Source organism: Cupressus sempervirens, chromosome 2, assembly GCF_028749045.1.
Source record: "Cupressus sempervirens isolate cs-2001-9-10 chromosome 2, ASM2874904v1, whole genome shotgun sequence".
Classification (NCBI taxonomy): Eukaryota; Viridiplantae; Streptophyta; class Pinopsida; order Cupressales; family Cupressaceae; genus Cupressus; species Cupressus sempervirens.
Window position 1 is genome coordinate 617,282,770 of NC_143119.1, and position 27,927 is coordinate 617,310,696.

At 37.6% G+C, this 27,927-nt stretch overlaps 1 protein-coding gene across 1 annotated transcript; it reads right to left on the minus strand.

The window, feature by feature from the left end:
- Positions 1-286: 286 nt before the first annotated feature.
- On the minus strand, positions 287-27,927 carry PEX4 (peroxin4). The gene is made up of 6 exons (XM_089814742.1): positions 27,636-27,927; positions 20,720-20,812; positions 1,358-1,477; positions 1,127-1,255; positions 835-964; positions 287-744 (listed from the first exon to the last, which is right to left on the minus strand). Exons 2-6 carry the CDS (start codon positions 20,726-20,728, stop codon positions 650-652), a joined length of 483 nt encoding a protein of 160 aa, XP_089670868.1. The 5' UTR covers positions 20,729-20,812; positions 27,636-27,927; the 3' UTR covers positions 287-649.

Sequence of the window (27,927 nt, forward strand, 5' to 3'; positions counted from 1 at the left end):
AGCCAGCTTTTGAGTTCAGATCCAATAATTTGGAAAAGTCACTTTTAGAGGCACTCATCACAAGAAAAATAATCATGCATTAAAGTCATTCACTTATGGTGCATTACAGACTACCTATGTGCCATGCCAGTTTTGATCTTTTGACATTACTCGTTCTATTGACTGCTTTTTTAAGTCATGTGAGTTTTCACAGTTATAAAATTGACCTTCACTTTCTAAACAGCATCACAACTCACAAAAGCCCAATCAAGTATAGGCTCCCATCCGACAATTAAAGGGACTAAGATACAATAAGAAACTTTAACCTGACAAGCATTATCATGAAAAATAAAAGCACAAATTGTAAGTCAAACGCTTGTACCAAACAAACATTTACATCTACAACCTGTGTTCATAAACGCCACAGTTAAATATCAATGGCAAACTGTCATTGGGTAGCAGTACCCATACTCTTTATGGTCCGAATTGTAGCTACATAGTTGCTCTTTGCAATGGTGTTGATGCATTAAATACAAATGTCGAGATTTTTTTCAATATACATAGACACTTTAAATAGTTGAGTGTCTGTCCATTGACCACCAATGATTTGGTTATGTTCGAAAACACAGATCATATAACCATGCATGAGTTTTTATTGACAGATCAGAAGTCAATGATTACCCCTGTTGGGCATGGCTGCTAGCCTTGTATACATTCTGGCCATTGATTGATACCCTCGATTGTCACCAGATCGTAGAAGATTGCCTGAAATAGATGTAAAAATACAACATTAAGTAAGCCCTTCAACTTCAAGGTAAGTAAATCTGATTTTTAGGTTTTAAGCATATCACTCACCACAATCACAGTTTAAGGGACTGTCTGCTTCTGGATGAGCCATTAAAGCAATTACAGCACGACAGACAGATTGTAAAGTCCATGCAGGGCTCCATGCAGTTTTCAAAATATCAAGACATATCTCTCCCGTCTGCTTCGTATTGAAGATCATATAACATTCAGATAATCATAAATTCAGGAGAATGCTAGGTTATAGACAAAATCAAGAATCCTTCCTTTTGTCTATTGGAAAATGCAATTGAAGTCTTAGGAGTAAGAGTACATAGGAAATAACTGGTATTGACCGGCATACCTTGAAATGGACATTTGGATGAAATATCTTTGTGACAAACCTCACTAAAGGTGGCACTAATGGGTATTGTTCTGGCACAGTCACAGAAAGTTGGAACAGACCATCTTGATAGGGTGTTTCTGTAGGACCCTGTGTTCAGAAAATTGCAAATCATATTAGCCTGTTTTGAGTATCACTTAAAGAACGGAATAAAAGAACATATGGATGTCAACTAGCAAAAAACCGTCTCACCTTGATGACAGCTGTCCATTTGAATATATTTGTATCATCACAGGAGAGTTTAATATCTGAATCCACAGATTTGTCTCTTTGAACCTCTTTGTACTCCTTAAATAGTCTGGCTCTTGATGCCTGTGTCAACAGGGTTGTGCTTATGGAAATGCAGAAGTACAAAGTCTACAAAATCAAACATGGGGCAATACAGACATAGACAAAAACATATACCATTCCAAACAAAAATAGGGAAATATTTTTAAACATCATTTTAGTCTTACAAGATTAAAGCCAATTCAAAAGTTCAGAAATATTTCCAGAAAATTATTATAGCCATTAAAGTATATGTCGCAGTGTTATTAGTTTGTGTATATGATAGGTGTCTCTAAGCTAACAATACCATCTATGGTCCTGGAAGGTGTCAGCTAAATCAGTTCAGGATAAAACATTGATGTCTAATGCTTATTGATCATTCAATGGAAACAGACAATAATCTTTCATGATCACTTTGTGTAAACCCATATTCCTTGTAACTTATGGTTGTAAAGATTGAGAAACTAGGCTCTCAAGAAACCTCTCTCCCAGCTGCTGAAACATGATGCAAGAAAACATGCAAATAGAAACAAATCTTCAAAAAAAAAAGAGAGAAATGATAAGGGGACACAAGAGATGCCCTAGGAAAACCCTTGTCAAAAATATGGTAATATCCAACAAAGCAAATACAATGCAATAATCAACAAATGGATGGATTAGAATTTAAATTACAACAGAGTATTTGTGCTTCAATGCTTGTCTTTGATCTTTATATCTGGAGTCGGTCCAATAGCATAACCATACAATCAAAATTACCATACAATTTACATTGCAAGCTCAACTTTATAGGCCAGTGAGATCTTGGAAACTGCAATCGTTTTCCAAAAACATTAGCCAATACACAGCCAAAATGGTCTATCATCGACCCATACACCCTGCTCCAAAGTAATTCCTCTCAGAACAAAAAATAGCTTCTCCTAGGATATATCTTGTCTCTCCTTGTCAACTATGTTGAAATTTGTTACATTTGTTTCTAGTGATCCAAGCATGTGAGAGAGCTGCAAAATTAGACACTCGTGAAACCTTTCTAACAGCCCCTGGGACTAGGAATTGCAGAAGAATGTAAATTGAAAGATCCCACCAAAACAAAGGGGCTGAGAAAGCATTCATCAAAGTTCAATAGTTCATAGGTGCAACTGAGAAAGCATTCATCAAAGTTCAATAGTTCAGAGGTGCAACTGGATTTGAGTTTTGACTCAATATACTGGTGAATTAGACAGATTGGTTCTTCCTTCTCATGACAAATTTAACAAAAAAAGACATTTGCAATAGACATGCCATGTAATATCACACTAAAAAACAGAGATGCTGATTTCTAGATGTAAACCAGGTGTATCAATCAACAAAAAAGACACTCCCATTACCAGAATATGCTAAACTGAATTTTGCAACCTGCAAAAGGGAATCCTGGTATAACTGGTAATTGAGGTGTTCTTCACATTGAAAACAAAAACTGCATATCTTAGAAACCACAATGGTTTCACAAAACCATGAGCCAATACATAGTCAAAATGGTCTATCATCGACACATGCACCTCCTCAAAAAAAAAAAAAACTTTTCACAGAACAGTAGATAACTTTTAGTGTATATTCCTTGACAACTATGCTGAAAATTGTAAAGATTTATTTTATTTGCATACTTCTCAACAACCCAAGCATGGGAGAGCGCTGCAGAAATAGACCCTCATGAAATCTCTCTCCCACCCAACCAATACTAGGAATTGCATAAGAATGTCAACTGAAAGATCCACTCAAAAATGAAAAGGCCGAGATACCATTCAGTAAAATAGTCCAGAGATGCAATTGGATTTGATTCAATCTAAGGGTGACTTTGACAGGTTGGTTCTCCCTTTTCATTACAGTTTACCAAGATATATGCTTACTCAACATATTATATTGCACTCTAAAGCAGAGGTGCCAATTTCTAGATGTAATTAGTTGTAACCATCAGTAAAGAAAAAAAAAATCCTGCAACCAGAATTTGTTAAATTAAATTTTGCAGCCTCAAAGGGGAATCCAGGTATTGCTGGGGCTGCAGATGTTATCATTGACAATGAAAGCTTCATTTGCGTCTTTAGTGAAGCATGCCAAAAGCCATAAATAATGAGCCCAGAATTATTGCCTTGGTAAATGGATGGAAGGTTTCCCTATTACATACATAAAAATTGTTGTGATTGAAGGCAACTCAAAACTTGCTCTTAATGCTATAAACAACAGGAAGAGCTTATGTAGACGATTTCAAAGCATGTTAGATAAAGCCAACAGTCTCCAGCACACACTCTTCACTTGTCTAGCTCTCTCCCCCCATACAGTCACACTATTTTAGGCAAAAAAAATGTAATTTATCCAGAATATAAACTATGAATCTTCTTCATAAATATCATTCTTGACCTTGTATTGTTTAATTGCCTGCAATTTTACAAAGTGTGATTATTGTGAAAAAGAAACTATGTTCATAGAAACAATGCCTGGTGATAATCTTCTAAGAGGCTGACCAAGGGCCAATAAGGGGATTGATAATAAAGAAAGCAGAGAAAGCCCAATTGAAGGCTAACCAAGAACATAGAAGATTAGTTTTTAGCAATTTATTCAATGGGGAACCAACTAAGTCTAGTTAATTTTTTTCCATAAAAGATTAGCATATAGTATTATGATAATAGATAGCTTTTATTATTATTTAATGGTTATCTATTTGCAATATATTGTAAATATTAGAATGTTTCCAATATTTAGTTAGCTTGTACTTAACTGTTAGTTCTCTATTAGCTAGAATAGAATGTTTCTATTCTTTACAATCTTCTTTTTGCATGTATTAATCTATTGATCATTGTTAATAACAAGCAAGTATTTTTCCAATTACTTCGTACTATCAGAGCCAAATATTTAAACAAAATTCGCTTTTTCCTGAAAAAAATTCAAATGAAGTTTTTTCCTTGACTTGTAAAAAAACATTTTTTTGTCTGCATCTCTGATTTCTGGGCTTTTTTTTTTTGGGTCCGCTTTTGCTGATTCGTATTTTCTGGCTGTGCGTCTTCAATCTGCAAATCCAACAGTCCATTTTTTTAAATTGCAGGTGGCTTTTTTTCACAGATTTTTAACCCAAATAACAGTCGTTTTTGCACTATTTGGCGACAGTTAGGGTTTCTCAAACTGTAACAGATTTGCACCCAGAAACTGTGTTTTTTCTGCACATTTTCATCATTATTTTGGGTTTTTTGCAGCCAGGGCTGTTTTTGGTTGGAACACTAATTTTCTGTATTGTATCCCAAAAAAATACAGATTCTTGCCGGGTTTTGGAGAGCTCAACTAGGTTGTAGTCCGTTTTTTCTGGGTGTCTCGATTTTTGAGCCAGCATATCAAGAATGCGACAACATATTCTTTTTGGATTTTTTGAGCTCTCTTTTGGGTACCTGATATGGTTTCACAACACACATCCCATTTTCAAGTCGAAAATGGGGACTCCCTTTTTTTGCTTTTAGAGCAAGGGATTCCACTCTCCAGAACAAGGCATCTAGCCAGGCACCTCGGTGGGTGGGTCCCCCTCTGGGTCTAGGTTAGTCTAGGATGTCCGGCTGATCAGCGTCAAACGAGTTCAAGAAGCCAAAAAGTCCAATTTTGACAAAACGAAGAGAAAGTGCACACATGTGCACCCCTCAGGGGTGCGCAAGGTGTGCGCAACATCATAAACCCAAGAGGCGCACCTTGCACACCCTCAAGGGTGCGCTAAGTGCACAACTCTAGTCCTTGTGCGCCTAATAAGTACTATCTTTTCCCAAGGACCAATGAAGATAATATAGATAAAAAAGAATGAAATTTATATGATTATAAATATTGAATAGAATTAGTAAACTTTGAATAGAATAATTATGTTATAATAAGGAAAGAGATAATTATAGAGACAATATTATTTATCCTAATATTATTGTTCTTTTGTTTAACATCATTATTATCTAATATATGGGAGGAAGAGTATGATGTTACCAAGGAGGGGCTTGTCTAAGTCCAAGCAAGTGGATCTTTGTCCCAAGACAAGGTAGGGGTTAGCGATCCATGATCCTTTGGGAAATGGGCTTGGACCTGTAAACTTTGAGGGAATCCACTTGCACATTTGGCATCTAGGCAACTTCGATAACATCTATTCCGATCCCAATCTACCTGGATAACATCTATTCCGATCCCAATCTAGATAATAACATCTACTCTATCTTTCACTGATTTAAAATAATAATATGACTAGATATATAGGAATTAATGTTACTTCCTATATGACCAATAAGAGAAGCGGTGATGTTACCAAAGAGGGGCTTGTCTAAGTCCATGCAATCGGATCTTTGTCCCAAGATAGGGTAGGGATCAGCGACCCATGATCCCTCGAGACATGGGCTTGGAATTGTAAACTTTGAGAGAATCCATTTGGCATCTAGGCAACTTGGATAACATTAACTCTTTCCATATTTTGAGGATTCTATCGAAGAAAATAATCATTTTCTTGACACTAGTAAGGCATTAATCAAAAAAGCATGTATTTAGTGTCTACATCGTGCTTTCATGCATTCATGTGTCTTCTTCGTGTTTTCATGTGACTACTTTGTGTTTTCAATGTTCATGCACTCATGTGTCTATTTTGTGTTTTCATGCATTAATATGTATACTACATAAATCCTATAGGTGTTATTGCATCCAAATATATGCTTTGTATGTTGAATCTTTGAAAAAGGTTATGTATGAATAATCTTTGCTTCAGGACAAGCAAATTCAAGAGGGGAGGACTGTGATATCCCCACCTTGAGATATGATCTAATAATAAACAATTATTAAATATAAAGTTTATAATATTAAAAGGATAGATAATGCATATAAAATAATATACTTATATTAAAGTGAAAATATAAAGTTAATAATAATATAAAATTATAATTACATTATAATATCACATATATACCATACTATAATAGTAATATGAAAGTATAATATTATCATATAATGTAATATAATATTATCAAATATAATATAATTATTATTTATGTAAAGTCACGACTCTTTGGATGAAAGAAGTATATATAGAATAATAAAAACTTTTAGAAATCATCAATCAGTGATGGATAAATAGTTAATACATGAGGGAAAAAATGAGATATTTGATCAATAAAGGGAAATCGCAAAATCTATATTAAATAGTTTTAATGTACCAGTTGGGAACATTACATGGACCCCCTCTCCAATCATTTGCACTTGAAGATCTTCTAAGAGCCGCACACCATACCAGCTGCGCATCCCCACTCCAAAGCAACAAGGTAAAATCTCTGCGCACATGTGTACCCTTGCAGGTGCGGCATGTGCGCCACCCGCGCTCGGTGAACTCACAAAGACAAGGCAAAGAATTGTCCATTGTGCACCGCCCTAACGTGCGCACTTGCGCATGTGCGCTACTGCGCAAGTCAAAATTCGGCTAGACAATAGGGTGCACCTTGCACAGGTGCACCTAGAGCACATGTGCACTTTTTGGGGCCATTTGTCAATTTTGTCAGTTTTTGCCAATCTGGTCATGTCTTTTAGCATCTTTTCAATCTTCTAACATTGGTATACTGACCATTTGTCTCTTGTGCATGGTATCATCATCATCTATGGTGGCAAAGATAGCGGTCGGAAATAAAGTTATAATTAGACTTTATGAGGATATTCAAGAAATGAAGGACAAGGCTTTGGAGCAGTTTTTAGAGGCAGATAAGTACTATAGTGCTACCAGCTTGGAAATTTTTGGAGACAACTCAAAAACTCAACTATCTTCAGTTGAAACAATTGTGCAACAATTATGTGCAATGTTTGAAACAGCATCTCACACGTATTCAAGACCAAAGAGGCACTAAAGGAGTCAAATTCCAAGCTGGAAGATTTTGCAGAAATCCAACAAGAAATCAATGACTATCGTTGAGAAGTACGCACTAAGTATGAGTCTTTAGACTTGCCGAGTACTAAAGAAATCACCAAAGCAATTCAAAAGTTCAAAGCAAGACATCCAAACATTGTTTTGGCGAAAGGGTCACAAAACCTAGACGTTGGAAATTGAAATTTTGACACTAAGAAAAATTCTGTCAATTTTGTTCCTGCCACCTAAAGGTGCAAAGGTGCACAATACACAGAGGTGTGCTTTTCATAAGGTGCACCAAACACTAAGGTGCGTCGATAGTTTTGGTCAGTTGCGGTGGTGGCGACAATTAACTACCAATTCCATTTTTTGAGCGTTTCATGCACCGAAAACACATTTTGGTGGCAGTTTAATTGAAGAGACTCATAGTGAAGCTCAAGCTTGCCTCTAAAGAAGTATCAGAGACTCCCAGATCATCTCAAGTCTTCTCTCTTCTTATCTTCTTCTTCTTGAGGATTTTTTGAGTCATGTAAAGCTCGATGCATCATGTAATTAATAAAATAAGGAGTGCAGGCCTGCTTAATACCTAGTTAGGAGTCTGTTTGGACATAATTTGCTTAGAATTAGTGATTTTAGCATTTTTTTTGCAAGGAAAAAGCCCTATATCCGAAAATTGCATCAAGGATGGGGTTTCCTATAAATACAAAGATGTAATATGTATTCAAGGCTGGTATTTTGATGCAATTAAGTACGATATTGGTGCTCTCATTCTATGTGTAGTGTTTCTTACTGGAATGTGCATTTACTTTATGAATTTTATGTTCATGAATAGAGATGGAGCCAATGATTTTATTGTATGCTAATGCTCATGCAATCTATTAGTTCTGGTGTTCATCATTTGCTAGCAAATTTCTCTGTTGTGATGAATTGAAGAAAGGATCACCTTCAAGTTCTTGCATAGTAATTTGTCTCGTGTTAAGTGCACTTTCCGTGGCTATACGATTTGATGAATTGTGAAACATTTTATGGTTTTCATTGTTCCCTTTGACGATTGCATCAGTGGAGTTGAGGACGCACTGCTCCTAATTTCATTGATTTTCTACTAGATCCTTTTGAAGATTTAATTCACAAAAGCATTGTGGCTATGATTTATATCCATTAGGAATTTCATTTTCAGCAATTTCCTTTAATTTCTTGTTACCCTAACTTTGTTCTTTGCTTTTGAAACACTTGGTTAGAGTAGGAATTCATATAGTTATATTGCTAGAATTTGCATTCATAATAAAACAAAAAAATACAAAAATACGTTCATCTGTGGATTCCATTCATCCAGAAGTTTTTAAAGTACCAACAAATGCCTCCATGTGAACATTCACATTTTTCTTCAATTGAGCTATCTAGCAGGGTGAAAAACAACCATTTGGAACCTTGGAGTTGGCCAATTTGATCATCTTTTCAAGAGAGAAATTCGTAAGAGTTTCTGTCGTTGGCATCGTCAAAACGACCGCTCAATAGTACCTATTCAATTTTTTTGGGTCTTCTAATTTTTTGCCTCGAAATACGTGGTCTTCACTGAAAAATGTGCCATGGCATCTCTGACCAATATTCTAGTTGAGGGGAATTCAAAATCCAATGGTCGGAATTATGGCATATGGAAGCAATAGATACTAACAATCTTTGAATATCAGAATACTCATTAGATTGTTCGAGGTGTTACACAGCATCCAACTATCGTTGGTACTGATCCAAATACATGGGATCAAAATGCTTCTCAAATTATCCGTAACTGCTGATCAGCTCCCTCAGGATTCTATCTAGCAAGACAACTGCCGAGATATGGGTGCATCTCAAGAAATTTCATGAGACTTCAAACAAAAGCCAAGCCTTCTTTCTCAATAACACTCTTTTCTATTGTCATGGATGAGCGGAAATCACTCCAGGAACACTTAAATAGGATTCAAGAAATCTGTGATAAGTTGCTTGCCATTGGATGAAAGATGGAGGAAGAGGACATTACGGTCATATAACCCTCAGTAGTTTACCCAAGTCCTACGAGCATTTTATCGAGACTCTCAACATCAGTTGTACTAGTGTTGAACTGAAGTTCACAGATCTCTGCACACTTCTGCTTCAGCAAGATCAGTGGAAACAACAATTCGATAGCAATTCCAACTCCACCTCCATAGAGAAAGCCTTTACTGCTAAATCCTTTGAGAAGGATAAAGACAAATCTCATTCACAGAAGTCTTCTCAGCAAAAGTCCTCTGCTCCAACTTCAAAAGGGTCTAGGTAAAAGAACATTCAATGCAACGATTGTTACAAGTATGGTCACATGAAGATTGAATGTCGAAAACACTTAGTTGTCCAATCTAAGCAGTTTGGATCGCAACCCAAAATGAACAATGTAGAGCACACTGAGCAGACCGAATCTGCCTTTTACGCCTTCATGGCTAAAAGACCTACAGATCATGTGAAGTCGTTTGCATGGTACATTGATTCGGGTGCCTCTCCTCATTTAACCCACCGTAGAGACTGGTTCATTGACTACCAGCCTTATTCAAATTTTGTTATTTTTAGTGGTGGAGAAGAGTACATTGTTGTTAGCGAAGGCAACATTCAAATTCAGTTTGCTGGGAGGAATCTCATTTTCCTCGATGTGTACTACATTCCAAGGATGGAACTAAATCTACTCTCAATTAGTCAGTTATTGCAACACTCTCCATAGTTGGATGTCACCTTCAATTCACATCAGTGTACCATCACTGTAGGGCAATTCAGTCTATTGTTGCAGTGGGTCTCGAGGATCATGGTCTTTTCAGATTTATTGATTCTCAGGACTTAACTATGGCTGCTTGGCGGTCTTCTGTCGGCACACTTTGGCATCAGCAACATGGGCACTTAAATGTCCATTATCTCTCTTAGCTTGCTCGGGAAGAGCTTGTCCTTGGATTGCCAGAGATTCAAACTCAACAGCTTGGAGTTTGTGATGCATGCCAGGCTGGGAAGCAACATTGCACAGCTTTCACCAGTGACGATTCATGACAAGCTTCTCAGGTACTTCAGCTTGTTCATGCTGATATCTGTAGCCCTATGGCCACTCCTTTTGTTCTTGGGTCCAGGTATTTTCTGTTGTTTATTGATGATTTCAGTAGAAAAATGTGGGTATATTTTCTTAAAAAGAAATCAAAAGCATTTACTGTATTTCAGAAGTTTAAACAATTAGTTGAAAAAGAGTCTGGGAAATCTATTATTGCTCTTAGGTCAGACGATGGGGGGATTTTGTTCTAATGAATTCTCTAGCTTCTGTGATACTCATGGCATCAAGCGTCTATTACACAACATAATAGTGTAGTTGAACTTTGGAACAGACCAGTTACCGAGATGGCTCGATCCATGCTTGAACACAGATATGTTCCAAAGAATTTTTGGGCAAAAGCAATTAACACTTCAATTTATCTTTTGAGACAGTCACCCACAGTGGCGATCAAAGGTAAGACTCCGAAAGAGGCATGGTCAAGTTGCAAGCCCAAAATCAATCACCTAAAAGTTTTTGGCTCTCTTGCTTTTGTCTGGATAATTGATGCATCATGCACCAAGTTGGATGCCAATAGTCAGAAACTCATGCTTGCTGGATATAGTAGTCTCTACAAAGCCTACCGCTTGATCGACACTGAGACATCTCATCTCTTGTACAGTCGTGATGTAGTCTTTAATGAGCAACAAGGACCATTCATGCTTGTTTCTTATGTTCCTAATCGAAGAGACCAGCCTACAAAGGCTCATGATTTGGGAGTTCGACTTCCATTAGGTCCACCTGATGGGAAGGCTTTAATAACTCTAGCTATATCAGTGATTCTTGTGCACACATCTCTGACTTCTATAGGATCACAAAAATATGCAAATGCTTTACCTGAATTTGATCTCAATTCTTGGATGAGGAACCTAATCATAGAGCATCTCCTGATACTAATGTTGGTCATTCTCCTCTTCGACCTAAGTGGTGGGCTAACACTTGTTGATCTTCGAGATGATGAGCTCATTGATAGGAGAACTGCTCGAAAAAATAGTAAACCTACAGAGTCTGTTAACTTTGCTCTCATGGCCAACATTCACATTGTTTGAACCCCACACATATTCCGAGGCTAAAGGAATTCCATAGTGAGAACATGCCATTACATCTAAACACTAGAGACTATTGAAGAATAACATCTGGGTCCTTTCTAATCTTCCACCAGGGAAGAAACCCATTCGCTGCAAAGTGCTTTACAAAATCAAATACAAAACTGATGGTACTTTGAATAATAAGTACAAAGCTCATTCAGTTGTAAAAGGCTTTTCTTAACGTCAGGGCATTGATTATGAGGAGACCTTTGCTCCTACTACAAAGATGAGCACAATCCGATTAGTCTTAGCCATAGCAGCACTGTTTGGCTGAAAGGTTCATTAGATGGACATCAAGAGGGCCTTCCTGAATGGTGACCTCCACGAAGAGGTCTACATCACACAACCTCATGGTTTTAAGGTTGTCAGTAAAGAACATCAAGTTCTCAGATTAGTGAAAGCTCTCTATGGATTGAAGCAGGCCCCTAGGGCATGGTACATGGAAATTAATATGTACCTCAGTGGTCAAGGCTTCCAAAGGAGTTCTTTAGACTCAAATTTGTACTTCAAGACTACTGACAGTGACATCATCCTTCTAGTTATTTATGTGGATGATTTGACCATCATTAGTAGTTTGGTATCTTTCATTCAAGGAATTAAATAGAGTTTATACCAATCTTTTGATACGACTAACCTTGGGCTCATGCATTATTGCCTAGGTGTTGAGGTTTGACAGCAATCTTCTAGTATATTCATTTCTCAGTCCAAATATGCTAGGGCTCTGTTAGACAAATTTTGTATGCAAGATTGTAATCCTGCATTTACACCCATGGAGAAAGGCCTTAACAACCAAGTCTAATTCTCCTCCCATTGATGATACTACATGCAGGCAACTCTAGTAGGCAACCTCATCTACCTCTCTGCTACTAGGCCTAATATCAGCTACATCTCACACTTTCAACTCCCAAGGTTGATCATTGGATGGCAACAAAGTGTGTGCTTCGTTATGTGAAGGGCACTACAGATTATGGACTTCTTTACTCTTGGAGTTCTAATCCTCTACTCATTGGGCTCACAAATTCAGATTGGGCAGGCTCTGTTGACGATAAAAAGTCAACTTCTGGATGTGTTCAGTTTGGAATCCAATGTTGTCACATGGACCAATAAGAAGCAGTAGGCAGTTTCTCTCTCCTCCACAAAAGCTGAATACAAAAGGACAATTAAGGCAGGTTGTGAAGCTGTTTGGCTTCGTCGGATGCTTGGGGATATGCAGATGTCACCAACAGAATGTAATGACCCCATCTTTTAGCCTTCACGTTCTCCAAAGTCTAAGTGGAGCATAAGAGGAAATTAAATTAATTTCTTATAAAGTCATTAAATAAATTAAAATTAAAAATTAAAAGGTGACTTTATATTTAATTAATTTAATTAATTATTGTATTACAAGGGAGAAGCTTCTAGAGTGTATTAATTATTGGAAAGGTAGAAGCCTCTAGTAATTTAATTTTCTAGAAGCACAATTAATTATTGTATTGCAAAGGAGGAGTTTCTAGAGAGTGCATTAATTATTGAAAGGGGGAAGCTTCTAGCACTTGCAATTAATTAATGATTTAGTTCCTTCTAGAATGGGTGAGGGAAAAGGATAAATAGAGGTGAGAGTCTCATTGTTTAGCATCGGATTTTTGTAAATGACATTTGAAAAGAGCTTGGATGTGTGAGTCACATATCTTTCTTGGCAATAGAGGACGTTCATCCTCTCTTGTAACATTCTAGACATCATTCCCTTGGGGTTTGGCCTTTGGAATACATTGCTTTGTACTTGATTTTATCATTTTGTGAACTAATATAATTTCAGCATCGGTTCAATCTTCAGTTTGCATAAAAAATCTATTTCAGCAGTTGGTCTAGTTTTTGGGCATTTCCAAGGTGCCCATTACAGTGGTATCAGAGCTGCCCATTACAATGGTATCAAAGTTGTTTCTAGGGTATCCATTACTGTGGTATCAGAGCTATAAGTCCTGCCATCCTGTGGAGATCTTGAGCATCTATGTTTGAGCATGCGACAAGGGCTTTATAATTTTCGCAATACCAAAGCAAGACAAAGTAGGAGTTCAGACTTGCAAAATGAACAGGATAGTTCATCCGTGCAGAGGGACATTCAATCCAGTCATACAGACACAGAGGAGATATTCTTTGAACAAGACAGCAGTATGGGTGACCGAGATGATAGGAATATCGGTCCAGATCAGGAAAATGTAATGTTCAGGTTGTTGGATACATTAGAGGAGGGGTAGCGAAAGCAATAGGAGCAAAATAGGCGAATGGATATGATGTTGCAGCTAATGGCTAGACAGATGGGCATCAATATTAATCCAGGTGATGCCAATAATGGAAACAACAATAATAGGGGCAACGATAATGGAGGTCGAGGCAACATTAATGGTAATTATGGACATGACAACAATGGGAATGAGACTGATAACTTTAAACATGTTGCATGCCCAGCTCGAACAGCCAGCTCGAGACCTCTTCTACCCACCTTTCCACCCAGAGATCTAGTTCAAGTTCAGCCGATTAATGAACCGCAGATTACGGAGTTACAAGATCAGTTCAGGAGGGATTGGGAGGCTAGTGGACCAGAGTTTCAGGCAGACATTTCTATCAGAGATTACTTGGACTTGAGGATGAGACACATGCCCAAATCAGGAGGAAGAAGTCAAACCTTGAGCTGAGAAAGAAAGTTGGGAAACTTTCTTTACCTTATTATGATGCTTCAGGGAAGATGACCCCACGAGCTTGGGTGCAGAAGATGGATACATACTTGCAATTGAATCCTATGCTTGAAGAAGAGGCTATAACGTATGCGGCTATTCACTTGAATGGACTGGCACATGAGTGGTGGCACCATGGCATGGTAACCTTAGGACATAATCAGATCACATCTTACGAGGAGTTCACTAAGAAGCTCATAGAGAGATTTGATACCAGGGATCCTGAATTACAGTTTAAGGAGTTGGCACAACTCAAACAATAGGAATCAGTTGAGACGTATATCAGTAAGTTTCAGAGGTTAGCTGTGTTGGTCACAGATATTTCAGAGAGGAGGCTAGTAGTGTTGTTTATGGATGGACTCTCAAAATCCTTGTGAGGATGGGTCAAGGGGCATGACCCAGCTACATTGCAAGAGGCTACTAAAAAGTCTCGTGACTTAGCATCTTCTTCATTAAGGAGTAGATTTCAGCATAGGGATTCTTATATGAAAAAGGACAAGGAGAAGGACAAAAAAACTTTCCACAAGGATGCTCAGCCAAAAAGAGATAAGTTGGATAATGACACCTTGAATGATTTAAGAAAGAAGAAGTTATGTTTTCATTGCAAAGAGCCTTGGGATTTCTCTCATAAGTGTCCTCTCAAGGCTAAGGCAAATCAAATGGAGTATTTCTCAGCAGAAGAGTCACAGTCAGAGAGGGAGGATCGGCACTCTGATTCAAATGAGGATAGCACTACAGAGGAGAGCAGCATTCCTGAGGATGAGAAGTCATTAGCACGATTAACGAAGGCTCAGAAGGCAATCACATTTAAGGTCAGAGGTACTATCCAAGGGCAGAAAGTGATTTCGCTCATTGACACTGGGGCTACACATAATTTTATAGATGCACAATTGGTAGCCAAGAGAGGTCTACAGACTAAGGAGTACGCCGGATTTAGAGTTATGGTAGCCAATGGTGACAAACTATTATGCACTCGGAAGATATCTAATCTTCAGGTTTGAAGATGGCTATGAGTTCGAAGATGAGTTCTATGTGGTAGACATGGAAGACTATGATGTCATCCTCGAAATGGTATGGATGGCTTCGCTAGCAAAGTTCACACTTAACCTAGCAAAATTGGAGATGAAGTTTCAGGATGAGGGAAGAACTATTGTACTTAGAGGACTTTCAGATAGGAGTTGTAGAGTAGTTTCCCTGAGGAGAATGCAGAGACTTTTTCGGCATAATAACATAGAGTGGGCAGCAGAATGTTTCACTATGCCAACTTCACAAGAGCCACAGGTAAAGAGTCATCCATTAGATATCCAGGAGATACTTGACAGGCACACTAAGGTATTCGGCGAGATTCCGCATGGGGTTCCTCCTGACAAGGGAATAGAGCATGTTATTGAGCTCGAGGAGGGAGCCAAACCAGTCATGATTACTCCCTATCGTCATCCTAAGAAACATAAGGATGAGATAGAGAAGGCAATTAAGGAGTTGTTGGAAATAGGGCATATTAGGCCTAGTAAGAGCCCCTTTGCTTCAGTAGTAGTGTTGGTAAAGAAGAAGGATGGGATGATGCGCATGTGTATCGATTACAAGGCATTAAATAAGAAGACCATTAAGAACAGATATCCCATCCCACGAATAGATGAGTTGATTGATGAGTTACATGGTGCATGCTTTTTTACAAAGATTGATCTACAGTTAGGGTATCACCAGATCAAGATGAGGGAGAAGGACATTGGGAAGACAGCTTTTCGGAGTCACTATGGCCACTTCGAGTTTTTGATTATGCCATTTGGGCTAACCAATGCCCCTGCTACGTTCCAGAGTTGCATGAATCAGGTATTTAGGGAGCAGCTTAGGAGATTTGTCTTGATTTTCTTTGATGACATTTTAGTCTTTAGTAAGATCTGGGAGGAGCATTTACAACATCTTGAAATGGTGCTGTCCACTTTGAAGAAAGAGTCATTGTATGCCAAGGAATCTAAGTGCGAGTTTGGGATGACTAAGCTACTATACCTTGGGCATATCATCAGCGCAGATGGAGTTCAGGTAGATCTTGAAAAGATTAGGGCTATTGTTGATTGGCCTACTCCTATGAATCTTAGACAGCTTAAGGGATTCCTTGATCTCTGCAGATTTTACAGGAGATTTGTTAAGGAATTTTCACAAATCGCTGAAAACTTGATAGACCTTACTAGGAAAGGGGCCTTCACATGGACAGAGGCAACTCAGATAAGCTTCGATCATTTCAAGAAGGTGATGTCATCATGTCCGGTACTAGCTCTACCAGATTTCACAAAGCCATTTGAGCTTCATTGTGATGCGTCAGGAGATGGGATTGGGGCGGTCTTGATGCAGGAGAAGCATCCCATTGTTTTTGAGAGCAGGAAGGTCTGTGGAGTTGAGAGGAGCTATTCCATCTATGATCGGGAGATGTTGGCTATAATGCATGCATTGGCTAAGTTTCGGTCCTACCTAGTTGGGGGAAAGTTTGTTATCAAAACCGATCACAATAGCATCAAATACTTCATGAGCCAACGTGATTTGAATGATAGACAACAAAAGTGGATTACGAAGTTACAGGCCTATGACTTTGACATTGAGTTTGTCAAAGATAAGAAGAATGTGGTGGCAGATGCTTTATCCAGGAGACCTCATATTTGTGCTCTAGCTGAGATTACAGGAGATTGGAGAAATAAGATCATAGAAGAATATGCGAGGGACACTTGGGCTTCTAAAGTAATTGCAGGCACCATACATGATGATCGTTACGTGGTGATGGACGAATCGATAAAGTTTCACAGTAGAATATATTTGATTCCTTCATCACAGTTTAGGGAGGTAATACTGAAGGCATTGCACGATGCACCTACAGTTGGACATCCAGGGGTCTTTAAGACATACAAGCAGATCCATGAGCGGTTCACATGGAAAGGGCTCAAGGATGATGTTCAGAAGCATGTCAAGGAGTGTGCAATTTGCCAGCGGAAAAGGGAGAGCACACATATCCTGCAGGGTTGTTACAACCTTTGCCCATTCCGGATAGGAAATGGGAAAGTATTTCTATGGACTTCATCATCGGGTTACCACGAGTACAAGGGAAAGATTGCATCTATGTGATAGTTGACCGGCTGACAAAGTTTGCTTACTTCTTTGCTATTCCATCCACTTAGACAACAGCACAGGTGGCCGATCTTTTCTTCAGAGAGATATTCAGGTTACATGGGCTACCTAGTTTCATTGTCAATGATCGGGACAATAAATTCATGAGTACTTTTTGGCGGGAACTATTTAGGTTGTGTGGTACAAATCTTACACCTAGCACTAGTTATCATCCACAAACAGACGGGCAGACAAAGATTATGAATAAATGGGTGGAAGGATATCTGAGGAACTATGTGACTGCACAACAAAGGGCTTGAGTCAAATGGCTACATATGAGAGAGTACTGTTATAACACCACTTATCATATGTCCATCAAGATGACTCCATTCATGGCATTGTACGAAAATGAAGCACCTAGTTTCATGGATCTGGTTTTGGGGGATAGTAGAGTGCCCAAAGCAAAACACTTCTTGCAAGATAGTCAGGATATTTTGAGGGTGCTCAAGGAGAATATACAAGCCCAAAATCAATAGAAAATGTATGCTGACCAGCACCGGATAGAGCGCGGTTTTGAGGTTGGGGATATGGTTTACCTGAGGCTACAACCATACAAACAGTCATCACTCAAGAAAAGCGGAGCAAAGAAGTTGAAGCCTAAGTTTTATGGCCCCTACAGAGTGATTCGCAAGGTGGGCGAGGTTGCTTACGAGATTGAGCTTTCAGAGGGCAATCGGGTGCATAATGTGTTTCATGTGTCAAGGCTTAAGAAAGCCATCGGTCAAAGAGTTGTGCCTTCAGCAAAATTACCACCATTAGATGAGGAGTGAAAGCTCGTATTAATTCCTGAGGCTATTCTGGATACTAGAGAAAAGACTTTACGAAGCAGGTTGATTAAAAAATATTTAATCAAATGGAGATATCTGCCGAAGGAAGATGCTACTTGGGAGAGTGAGCAGGTGCTACAGCAAACAGGACTGAGATTGCTTGAGGACAAGCAATTTCAAGGAGGGCGAACTGTAATGACCTCATCTTTTAGCCTTCACGTTCTCCAAAGTCTAAGTAGAGCATAAAAGAAAATTAAATTAATTTCTTATAAAGTCATTAAATAAATTAAAATTAAAAATTAAAAAGTGACTTTATATTTAATTAATTTAATCAATTATTGTATTACAAGGGAGAAGCTTCTAGAGTGTGTATTAGTTATTGGAAAGGTGGAAGCCTCTAGTAATTTAATTTTCTAGAAGCACAATTAATTATTGTATTGCAAGAGAGGAGTTCATTAATTATTGGAAGGGGGAAGCTTCTAGCACTTGCAATTAATTAATGATTTAGTTCCTTCTAGAATGGGTGAGGGAAAAGGATAAATAGGGGTGAGAGTCTCATTGTTAAGCATCGGATTTTTGTGAATGACATTTGATAAGAGTTTGGATGTGTGAGTCACATGTCTTTCTTGGCAATAGAGGACGTTCATCCTCTCTTGTAACATTTTAGATGTCATTCCCTTGGGGTTTGGCCTTTGGAATACATTACTTTGTACTTGATTTTATCATTGTGAGAACTAATATTATTTCAGCAGTGGTTCAGTCTTCAATTTGCATAAATTCCTTCTTGCTCATGTTGTGTGGATTGAAACCTATGCAAAGACATTTAAATCACTTTCAGCAATTGGTTTAGTTCTTGGGCATTTCTAGGGTGCCCATTACAGTGGTATCAAAGCTTGCTTGCAAAGTGTTTCAAGAAGTTATAACCAGGGTGTCCATTACACAAAACCGACCACTTTCTTTGTTCATGACAAAGGCTTTATCAAATTAGCGTAGAATCCAATCTTCCATGAACGAACCAGGCATGTGGATGTTCACTATCACTATATACGATAGCTGGTTGAAGACAGGACAATAGACTTGTAGTATGTTCCTACAACAGATCAGATTGCATACATTCTCACCAATCCTCTTGGTCCTAATAAGTTTGTCAAATTCAGAGGACAATTTGGTGTTATGGATAGATTAATCATAAAGGGAGGGTATTACGATAATAGATAGCTTCTATTATTATCTATTATTATTTAATAGTTATCTATTTGTAATCTATTGTAAATATTAGAATGATTTTAATATTTAGTTAGCCTATAGTTAACTGTTAGTTTTCTATTAGCTAGAATAGAATATTTCTTTTCTTGATGACCGTTTCCTAAGGAAACATCATTCATTCTTTTTGTATTTATTGATCTATTGATCATTGTTAATAACAAGCAAGTATTTTAACAATTACTTCATAATATGTAGTCACAGGGGTAAAAACAAATTGTCTATTTTAATCAAAAAAATTGATATTGAAGTGCAAAGATTTATGAGAAAGGTTGTGTCCATCCCTTGAGAACAGCAACTTCCAAAAGACTAAAAGTTGTGTTTCTTCAACAGACATGAAGATATAAGGTAAAAGACCGTGACGGGGGAAGGCAGGGAACAATCAATCCAATTAGTGTCAGATCAGTTCATCAGATACAAGAGATTAGGCACATAGATAGATCAAATCAGAGATTACCATCTATCGCAGGCAATATGACTCTTGTTCTTTTTCAACAGTGATGTGCATGAGACGTATGCTTAGTAGGCATGATGAAGATATTATCTAACCTATAATTTCTTATGTGAATATCTGATACCAGCTTCCTCACTACGTACACTAAGTCATGAAGGATGAATGCCGGAAAGCCACATGAGGCCAAGAGGAGTAGTATATCCACTCGTGGGCCTAGGGTAGAGGATCGCTTTTGTCACCCTATTTTAGTTCCACCCTACATTGGTTGATTGTTGAAATCAGTTTAAGGAAGTCTCAACCATAAGAGGGTGAACAGGGTGGCATGAAAAGAGAAAACGCATACAAGCTCTTTCATTGGGTACACCGCCTCATAAAGAATGGACATGAGGCCAAGAAGGACGGTATATCTGCTCTTGGACCTAGGGTAGAGGATTGCTTCGGGCACCTGTCATTCTCCTAACCCAAGTCTGTTATGATTGAATCCAACTAAAAAATTGTATGGGTTATATGATTAAGATGATTGTGAATATACTAAGTTGCTGAATCGTTAGACTTTTCTGGGCATTTCTGGGTACAAAACATACCAGAATCTGACTCTGAAACAAATCTCCTGTGGGTACACATCTAGGATCTGTGTTTTTAAATACTGGAATGTTTAGTGATTCTAGTTTGATCTTTTAGATGTTTTGAAGACATATATGTTCTTTAACCCTAGCAGTAATAGTTGATTTTATGAATTGTATCTTCAATAATTGTCTATGATGTTTGCAAGATCTCACCAAGGATCTATCTTGCATTTACATTCTTCAAATAAGTTATAGCTCTGACTATATTACATTCCCTGTTTTTTATTGAATTTGTGTTTCTAGGGGAAAATATAGGATAATAAATAAAGAGGACATTACAACATACCTGCATCATGAGTACCAGATTAAGCTGTGACGGAAGATATGCTTGAACCCTGATTACCACGTTACTTGAAAACTTTCTTCCCTGCCTTGTGCCCTACAAATAGAAAGGGTGGAGTAATCAGCAATGCAAGACCCGCAAAACCCTGATTATAGATAAAATATCAATCTTGTATGGATTCTACTTCATGGCACAAAAGTAATCAAAAACCATTTGCCCTTTTGAACACAGGAATCGGGATTCATTTAGGGCTGTAAAAGGATAGCTGAATTATGAGTCAACAGATTAAGGAGGCTATGAATATAACTAATCTAGAATAATCAAAAATTAATTCTAGATGCTGATGCTTGTGTTAAACAAAAATTCATTTCCAATGTAAAAAATAAAAACTAAACCTGTAACTGAGAAATATAGATGAACTAGCATTTGCACTTGGAGGTGCAATAATTATGCCAATTGCAACTTATATAGAATAACCTAAGAATTTGAAAGTAGCATTGGGTCGATAGAGAAGCCAAGAATTTATCATATATTTTGCAAAAATATTCATTGAATTAATAATTTGCAATATCAACATTAAAAAATTATATTATTTTCTTAAAGTATGTTTCCTATTGAATCTTTTTGCAGACCAAAATGTCTATACATGGTCAGTTATACAGTTATACTTGTGCACTAAAATCACTTTAATAAAAATTTAGAAAATAGTTATTAAAAACATGTAATAGAAATAGTTATAAAAAACATATAACAGAGGTTGCCACAAATCTCACAAGAATCTATAAATAATGAAATGCAACTCTGCAATAAAGAGACTGTAATTTGCATCAAATAATCAATTTTAAGCAAGCTAAATGCAAAGGATGTGTGTCCTAGAGGACCTTGTGAATTGAAGTATACCGTTAAACCATTAACAGCTAACCATTATATGTTTAGGTGCTTCTTGCAAGAATTCAATAATCAAAAACCCAACAGATACAATCCAGAGCAGATTGATTACATTGTGTGCACAAAACTGAAATCAGAATTAAAGAGAGATAACAATCACGTACAATTTTACATACTCAACTCCGGTGTAATTCTGTCAGTGTACCTTTTAACAGACACTCCAAAATAAGATTCTGCAGTTAATCCAGTCCCATCCCGTCTAACCCAGCTTACAAGTTTCTCTATCATTTCATGACGGATCTTTTATTTGTCATTTAAATGGTTTCCATAAGCTTCGTTGGACATTGAATTTCCCTAGCTTTAAAGAAGCTTTTGGTAATCAGAACCTTAAGTCTGCTGATATGACCATTTCACGTCATGACATTACAAATTGTGTAGATGCATATCTGTGCACTTCAGGCCTGTGATCAAACCCTAACTGCAAAGTGTTGTTAGTAAATAAATCCAGGAATAGTAGCAATAATAGTTGGTTTAAACTTTGTGTTCTCCCCCTCAACCCACTCAGCAGTAGAAGCTAGGGGTCATGGGAATCCTCTGTTAGGGTTTGAAAGACAGATATCTAACAGTTGCATGTAAATTTAACTAATAAATCAGAGGAATAAAACATACAGCAATAGAACAAGAAGACACAAAGATTTCTCTTTTTACTGTTCGAGTTTCTTGTTCTGGATACATTGTCCAGATCCATTTTAGAGCATTAGTGTGTACAAATATTGATATACTTTTATCATGAAGGCTCAATTTATCTCTAAGATCACAGTAGAATTTATCCAAGTTACTCTATTTGACTGATTCATTCAACACATATCTGTTCTAGTGTGACTGCTTGCTCAAGAAGCATTGGATGACAATAACACAGTTATGACAGATACTGAATAAACGACTTGTTGTTTGTTGAATATCATGGGATAATAACTCTTGATAGCAACAAAGTAAACCACTCTGAAGCTGAGGACAACTCAGAAGGTGAACTGTTACATAAAAGCATGTGAGTAACTTCACAAAATGGTGGTCTGTCTTGCTAATGTCATAAGACATTCTAGGATAAAGGGAAGCTGCATGCAGATGCCCAATATTGTAGTGTCCCAATACATTCTGAGTAAGAAGGAAGCTGCGCTCAGATGCCCAATCAATTGGATGCAATAAGTAAAGGTATGAACAGGGCTGACTGCACTACAAGTAAGGTTGATATCAATAAGAGTTCAGATAAATATAGAATTGGTGCGGAAGATAAAATACATGGGAAAAAGTTAGGAAGAAAATGTAATGAAGTTAACATTGTTACAGAAAGTACCCATGTGGCAGCAGTTTCATTGAAACTGATAAATTTCCATTTACATCTGAACGAAGCATTGTTCATATGGAAATTCAATTGCCTGCTTTACACTCTATAGAGTCGCTATCATCTTAGTTGTGTTCCTCTACATCTACATATACAATGTGTGGTTCAGTGCAATTAAAGTGGTGCACAAAAAGGCCTGTACTAGCCAACATAATAGCATTTGTAGTTCCCGTCAGCACTTCAGTCACTTTTTATCAATGTGTTACATTTGGTGCATTCAGCTTTGGTTTCCGATTGGAAAAAAATGTTTAAGATATGGAAAGCTGAACATTAAAGAACAAGTCATTGATGACGTTCCCACATGCATTGAACTATTCTTAGGAAAACACCCAATTATTTTGCATTCTCTGGCATACAAGCATTCTCTTCAGAAATTCAGCAACTAGGTTAATGCAAGATGTGAACATTTATTCTACAGGGTTATCTAGAAAAGCAGTACAGTTTACGTAATATGTGTCAATTTTCAACTTGTGTTAACAAGAGATGATGTGGAAGGCTAAGAACCTCCTGACAGAACTATATATTGCAGTTAAAATAGTTCTGTTGTCAAAATATATATTTTAGGGACCCTGTATCTCACAATTAAATTTTTCATCGAGCTGGAGCTCATTGCTGAAAGATATCTTCATGAAAAGGCTCGAGGAAAGATGTAATAATTTCAAGAAACTAATGGAACCTTTCACAGAGCTTTTGGGCAAAATTAATGTGCTTCTGAATTGTTTTTTTGGATGACTGGGAGTGCTTCTGAAGTATTTTTTAAATGACTGGGAGGTCATTTTGATAATCCATATCTGCTGCCCGTTAATGGGCTTACGGGGGTTATGACCAATTTAAAAAAGAGGAGTGAAGTACAGTGGGAGAAGTCAGAGGTGGGCTAGATCAAAATTAATTTTGATGGTGCATCCAAGGGCAATCCTGGGCCATTGGGCGTACTAAATGTGCAAGGGATCCAGAAGGAAATATCTTGGTGATGAAACAAAGAAGTTAACAGTTGGAACGAACAATGACGCAGGAGCGCAGGCAGCATTGCTAGCAGTAGATTTGGCATCTAAAATGAAGGCAGAGCATGTGCATCTGGAAAGTGTCTTGCAGATAATTGCCAGTGCCATTTCTAATAAGCGAGCTCATGTGTGGCACATTGACAAAGTTATCCATATCATTCGGAAAAAACTAAGTGTTCAAAAGCTTCACTTCATCCATGTTCTGTGTGGGGGGGCTGGAGATAGACATTTGCGCAGGGGTGAGGAGCATTGTTGAACGGTGCATCAAAACAGAATGGAGAATTGGCTTGCAAGAAATTCTGAATTTGACCAAACCAGGTGTGGCGTTTATGGCAGCAAGGAGTGATTGGATTGGCATTACGTTCACCCCTTTTTCCTCTGGGATACTTTGGAAAACAAAGAACAGTAATGTAAGGAGGTGAAGAAATACTGGAACATGACCAAGGATTATGTGCAGGATTGGGAAACAGTGTTGGCAGCAAGGGTTCCCAGCAAGCAGATGGACAAATCCTGCCTAAAATACAAACCTGCAGACTTTTGAAGGCAGATTCCTGATGTGTGCGTGGCACTAGGGGTGGCAGGGGCAGTAAGTGTCATGGTCGAGGCTGTGGAAGGTAAAGCCTTTGAGGGCTGTTACTCTGGGGGGGGGGGGGGGCAGCATGGGGGGGGGATTGGCAATGGATTTCATCGCACAGCTGATACTTGAACCTTGTTGCAATTGGTGGGAAGGTGTCCCAGGTTTTCGGGTTTTGGTCAAATTTTGTTGTGTTGATACGAATTCATGATACTGTATATGCTGATGCTATGTAGTCTGTAGTCATGATAATCTGCATTTTTGTGGATGGTAGAAGCCAGGGTTGAATCTAGGGTTTGATAATGTACAGGCTGAATACTGTCATAATTTTATGATCACCCGGTATGCAAAGGGGAGGTAGGTTCTGGGTTTTATCGTAGCGCCATATGGAATAATGTACAGGCTGAATACTGTCATAATTTTATGATCACCTTGTATGCAAAGGGGAGGTAGGTTCTGGGTTTTTTCGTAGCGCCATATGGAATAATGTACAGGCTGAATACTGTCATAATTTTATGATCACCCTGTATGCAAAGGGGAGGTGGGTTCTGGGTTTTTTCGTAGCGCCATATGGAACCTCGATGTAGTCTGTTTTGGTTTGTGGGGTGACGCCATGAGACTTTAGTGTGACATCTTGGATGTCAAACTTCATTATTATGAATATATTATAACACAAAGTTTACCAACCAAATAAAATCCACAGCTGCTCCCTTTGCATCTTGAATCTGGGAGTAAATTTGATGGAGTGAACCATGAAACAAATAGTTCACTTCAAGCTGTATAAACAGCCATGCCCTTATGGTTGCCAATCTATCATGATGTGGCACATGCCCCAGATTTAAGGCAAGTCAAGTAAATTCCTAATAAGCTACAGGCTTGAACAGTAGATTTGTTATTACAATTTTAATTTTTAGTATTATTATGTAATACTAGTAATAATTTCAATGGATGCTTATAGTTGCATTTTAATTAATTTTTTTGATTGCACTGGTTGAAGGCTTAGATATGGGAAACATTTATTCAAGACATTTAAATACAAGAAGACCTGAGAGAAATGCTACACATCATTATTTTTTCAAGGTTGCAAAGAACTTGTCGAAACTAGAATTATTGTTATGTTTAAAAAAAAGATTTTGCTATGTGATACAATGGAATGGACCCATTGAATGAATTAAAAAATTGTTTGGTTAAAACTTTGCAAACAGATCCCGTGATTTGATCATTCAGGCAACTTTGATGATTATTCTTTATTTGCAAAGAGCTCTAGCAAAGCAAGCAAGTATTGTTATATCTGTTATGTTGATTTACATGTTTTATTTTCAATGATTTAAATGATTATCTTCTAATATTTATCAACATGGTAATCACCATATAATTAATTTAAGCTTGTCATCAACATATCTCAGAATGGAAGTTTAGCTAAAGCTGAGTAATATATCCAGTCAATTCACATTTCAGGAATTTATTGAGGACATTAGATCAAGGGCTGTACTCAAGATGCTGTCTTTGTTACAAGTTGTGGCAACCATCCAGAATCATGTGAACCATGTAACAATAGGAAGTGCCTTAAATATAGAAATTTTCCATTCAGCTTCTTAATATTTCTTCCATTGAACGCATGGACTACAGCTGACATGTCTTGGACCATGGGAGACTAAAATAATCTTGATCAGCAGCTGTCTCTTTGAGAGTATTTTTGGCCTCATCCCAAATCTGATTCTTAATTCTTTGATTTAATCCAAGTGAATTCAATACTGTATTGTATGAATCAGATTTTGACTACTTTTCTTCTAAACAGAATGTTCTATCTCTGTTGCCATATTGTATCTAGGCTGTATTAGGCTATAAAATTTGATAATGTTAACTTTTGGACAAGATAATTCTATAGGCTTAAATCCATTTAGTAGATTATAAATTATAAATACTAAATACAAAAGCAAGAACTACATAGATAAGTCATGCAGTTTCTAGCTTGAAACAGAATTCATAATCAAACCCAATGGCATATCATATTTTTCCATGTGTAGAACCCAAACTTTCTCCATCTATGTAGTGAACCCTGGAGACAAATGCTTTTTATAGTGAAAAGGTGACATCAAACTTATCAGGAAGACACTTTTCCGGCAATCCCTAGAATGATATTTAACTGTAAAATACTAAAAGAAAGTTTTATACAAAATAATTTCAAGCCCCCCAGAACGAGCCACAAAAATGAGTTATAAGTTTACAGCTTGAAGTAGAATTCATAACCAAATGTTATCATTACAACCAAGCGTAGCACTCAAAGTTCCTCCAAGTAGGAAATGAACCACAAAGACGAATGCCTCTTTAAGTGGAAATGGTTACAGAACGATTACTTGCAAGTCATTTGAAACAAATAAGTTCGAACAAGTTGAAAACTTTGTCAATCATAACAGTGTTTTCCCATTCATTTTTCAAGCCTGCATTTGGCAGAAGAAATGATGAATTAATTCATGGCAGGATCCAGCACAAAAGCATGGGATCAGATGTTCCACGCCTACTCTGAAACAGGGATAGACAAGAACAACTGCAAATGGGAGGATGTGTTTTGGACTAACAGTGTAGGAAGGTCATTTTCCATGTACAATTCAAGAGCCTCAGCACTACCTGCAACACTTACAGTTTTCTTCTTCTGCACTGTTCAAATGCTTACAAAATTACGAATCACATTGATTATTATTCGGTCTCACTTGAACCTTAGACTCCATCCTATGATGCATTCACAATAGTTTAGATATCATTTTGACATGTGATTCTAAAAGCTACGGCCACGCTATACCGAAAACATCAAACTCAAGTTGAAACAGAAACTACAATAGCCATTGGGCCCATATAGCTATCATGAGGTATCAAAAGACTTGCAAATTCTCAAATTGTTGAAACAAATGCTATTCAGAGAAAAATATATAAATAAAAGAAAAGAAGAACAAAACTAGAGTCAAAACCCAAATGTAACAAGACATAATCCACCGTTTACGGGTTCCCCAAAAAAAAAAAAAAAAATACTCATTGGAACCACGGCAAGGGCCTTACCTCAAGATTGTACTTTTAATGATGCCGGTGAGAAAAAATGGACACAGCTTCCAGGAACTATAAGACGAAACCCTACCAAAGCAGATTCAAAAATCAGACGAACCAAGACCAGTTTCCATATAGCCACTCCTTCAATCTATTCCCGATAATCAAATAGTAGATCTACAAATATCGGAGTTTTAGGACTCTCAGATTCTCGAACTCGGAACAAAATTCTTGCGGCGTGTCAAAATTGTCTCGAGCTTTTTTCAGGTGTGAAGCGAGGAATGTTTCAACTGCTCCAAATTTGTTT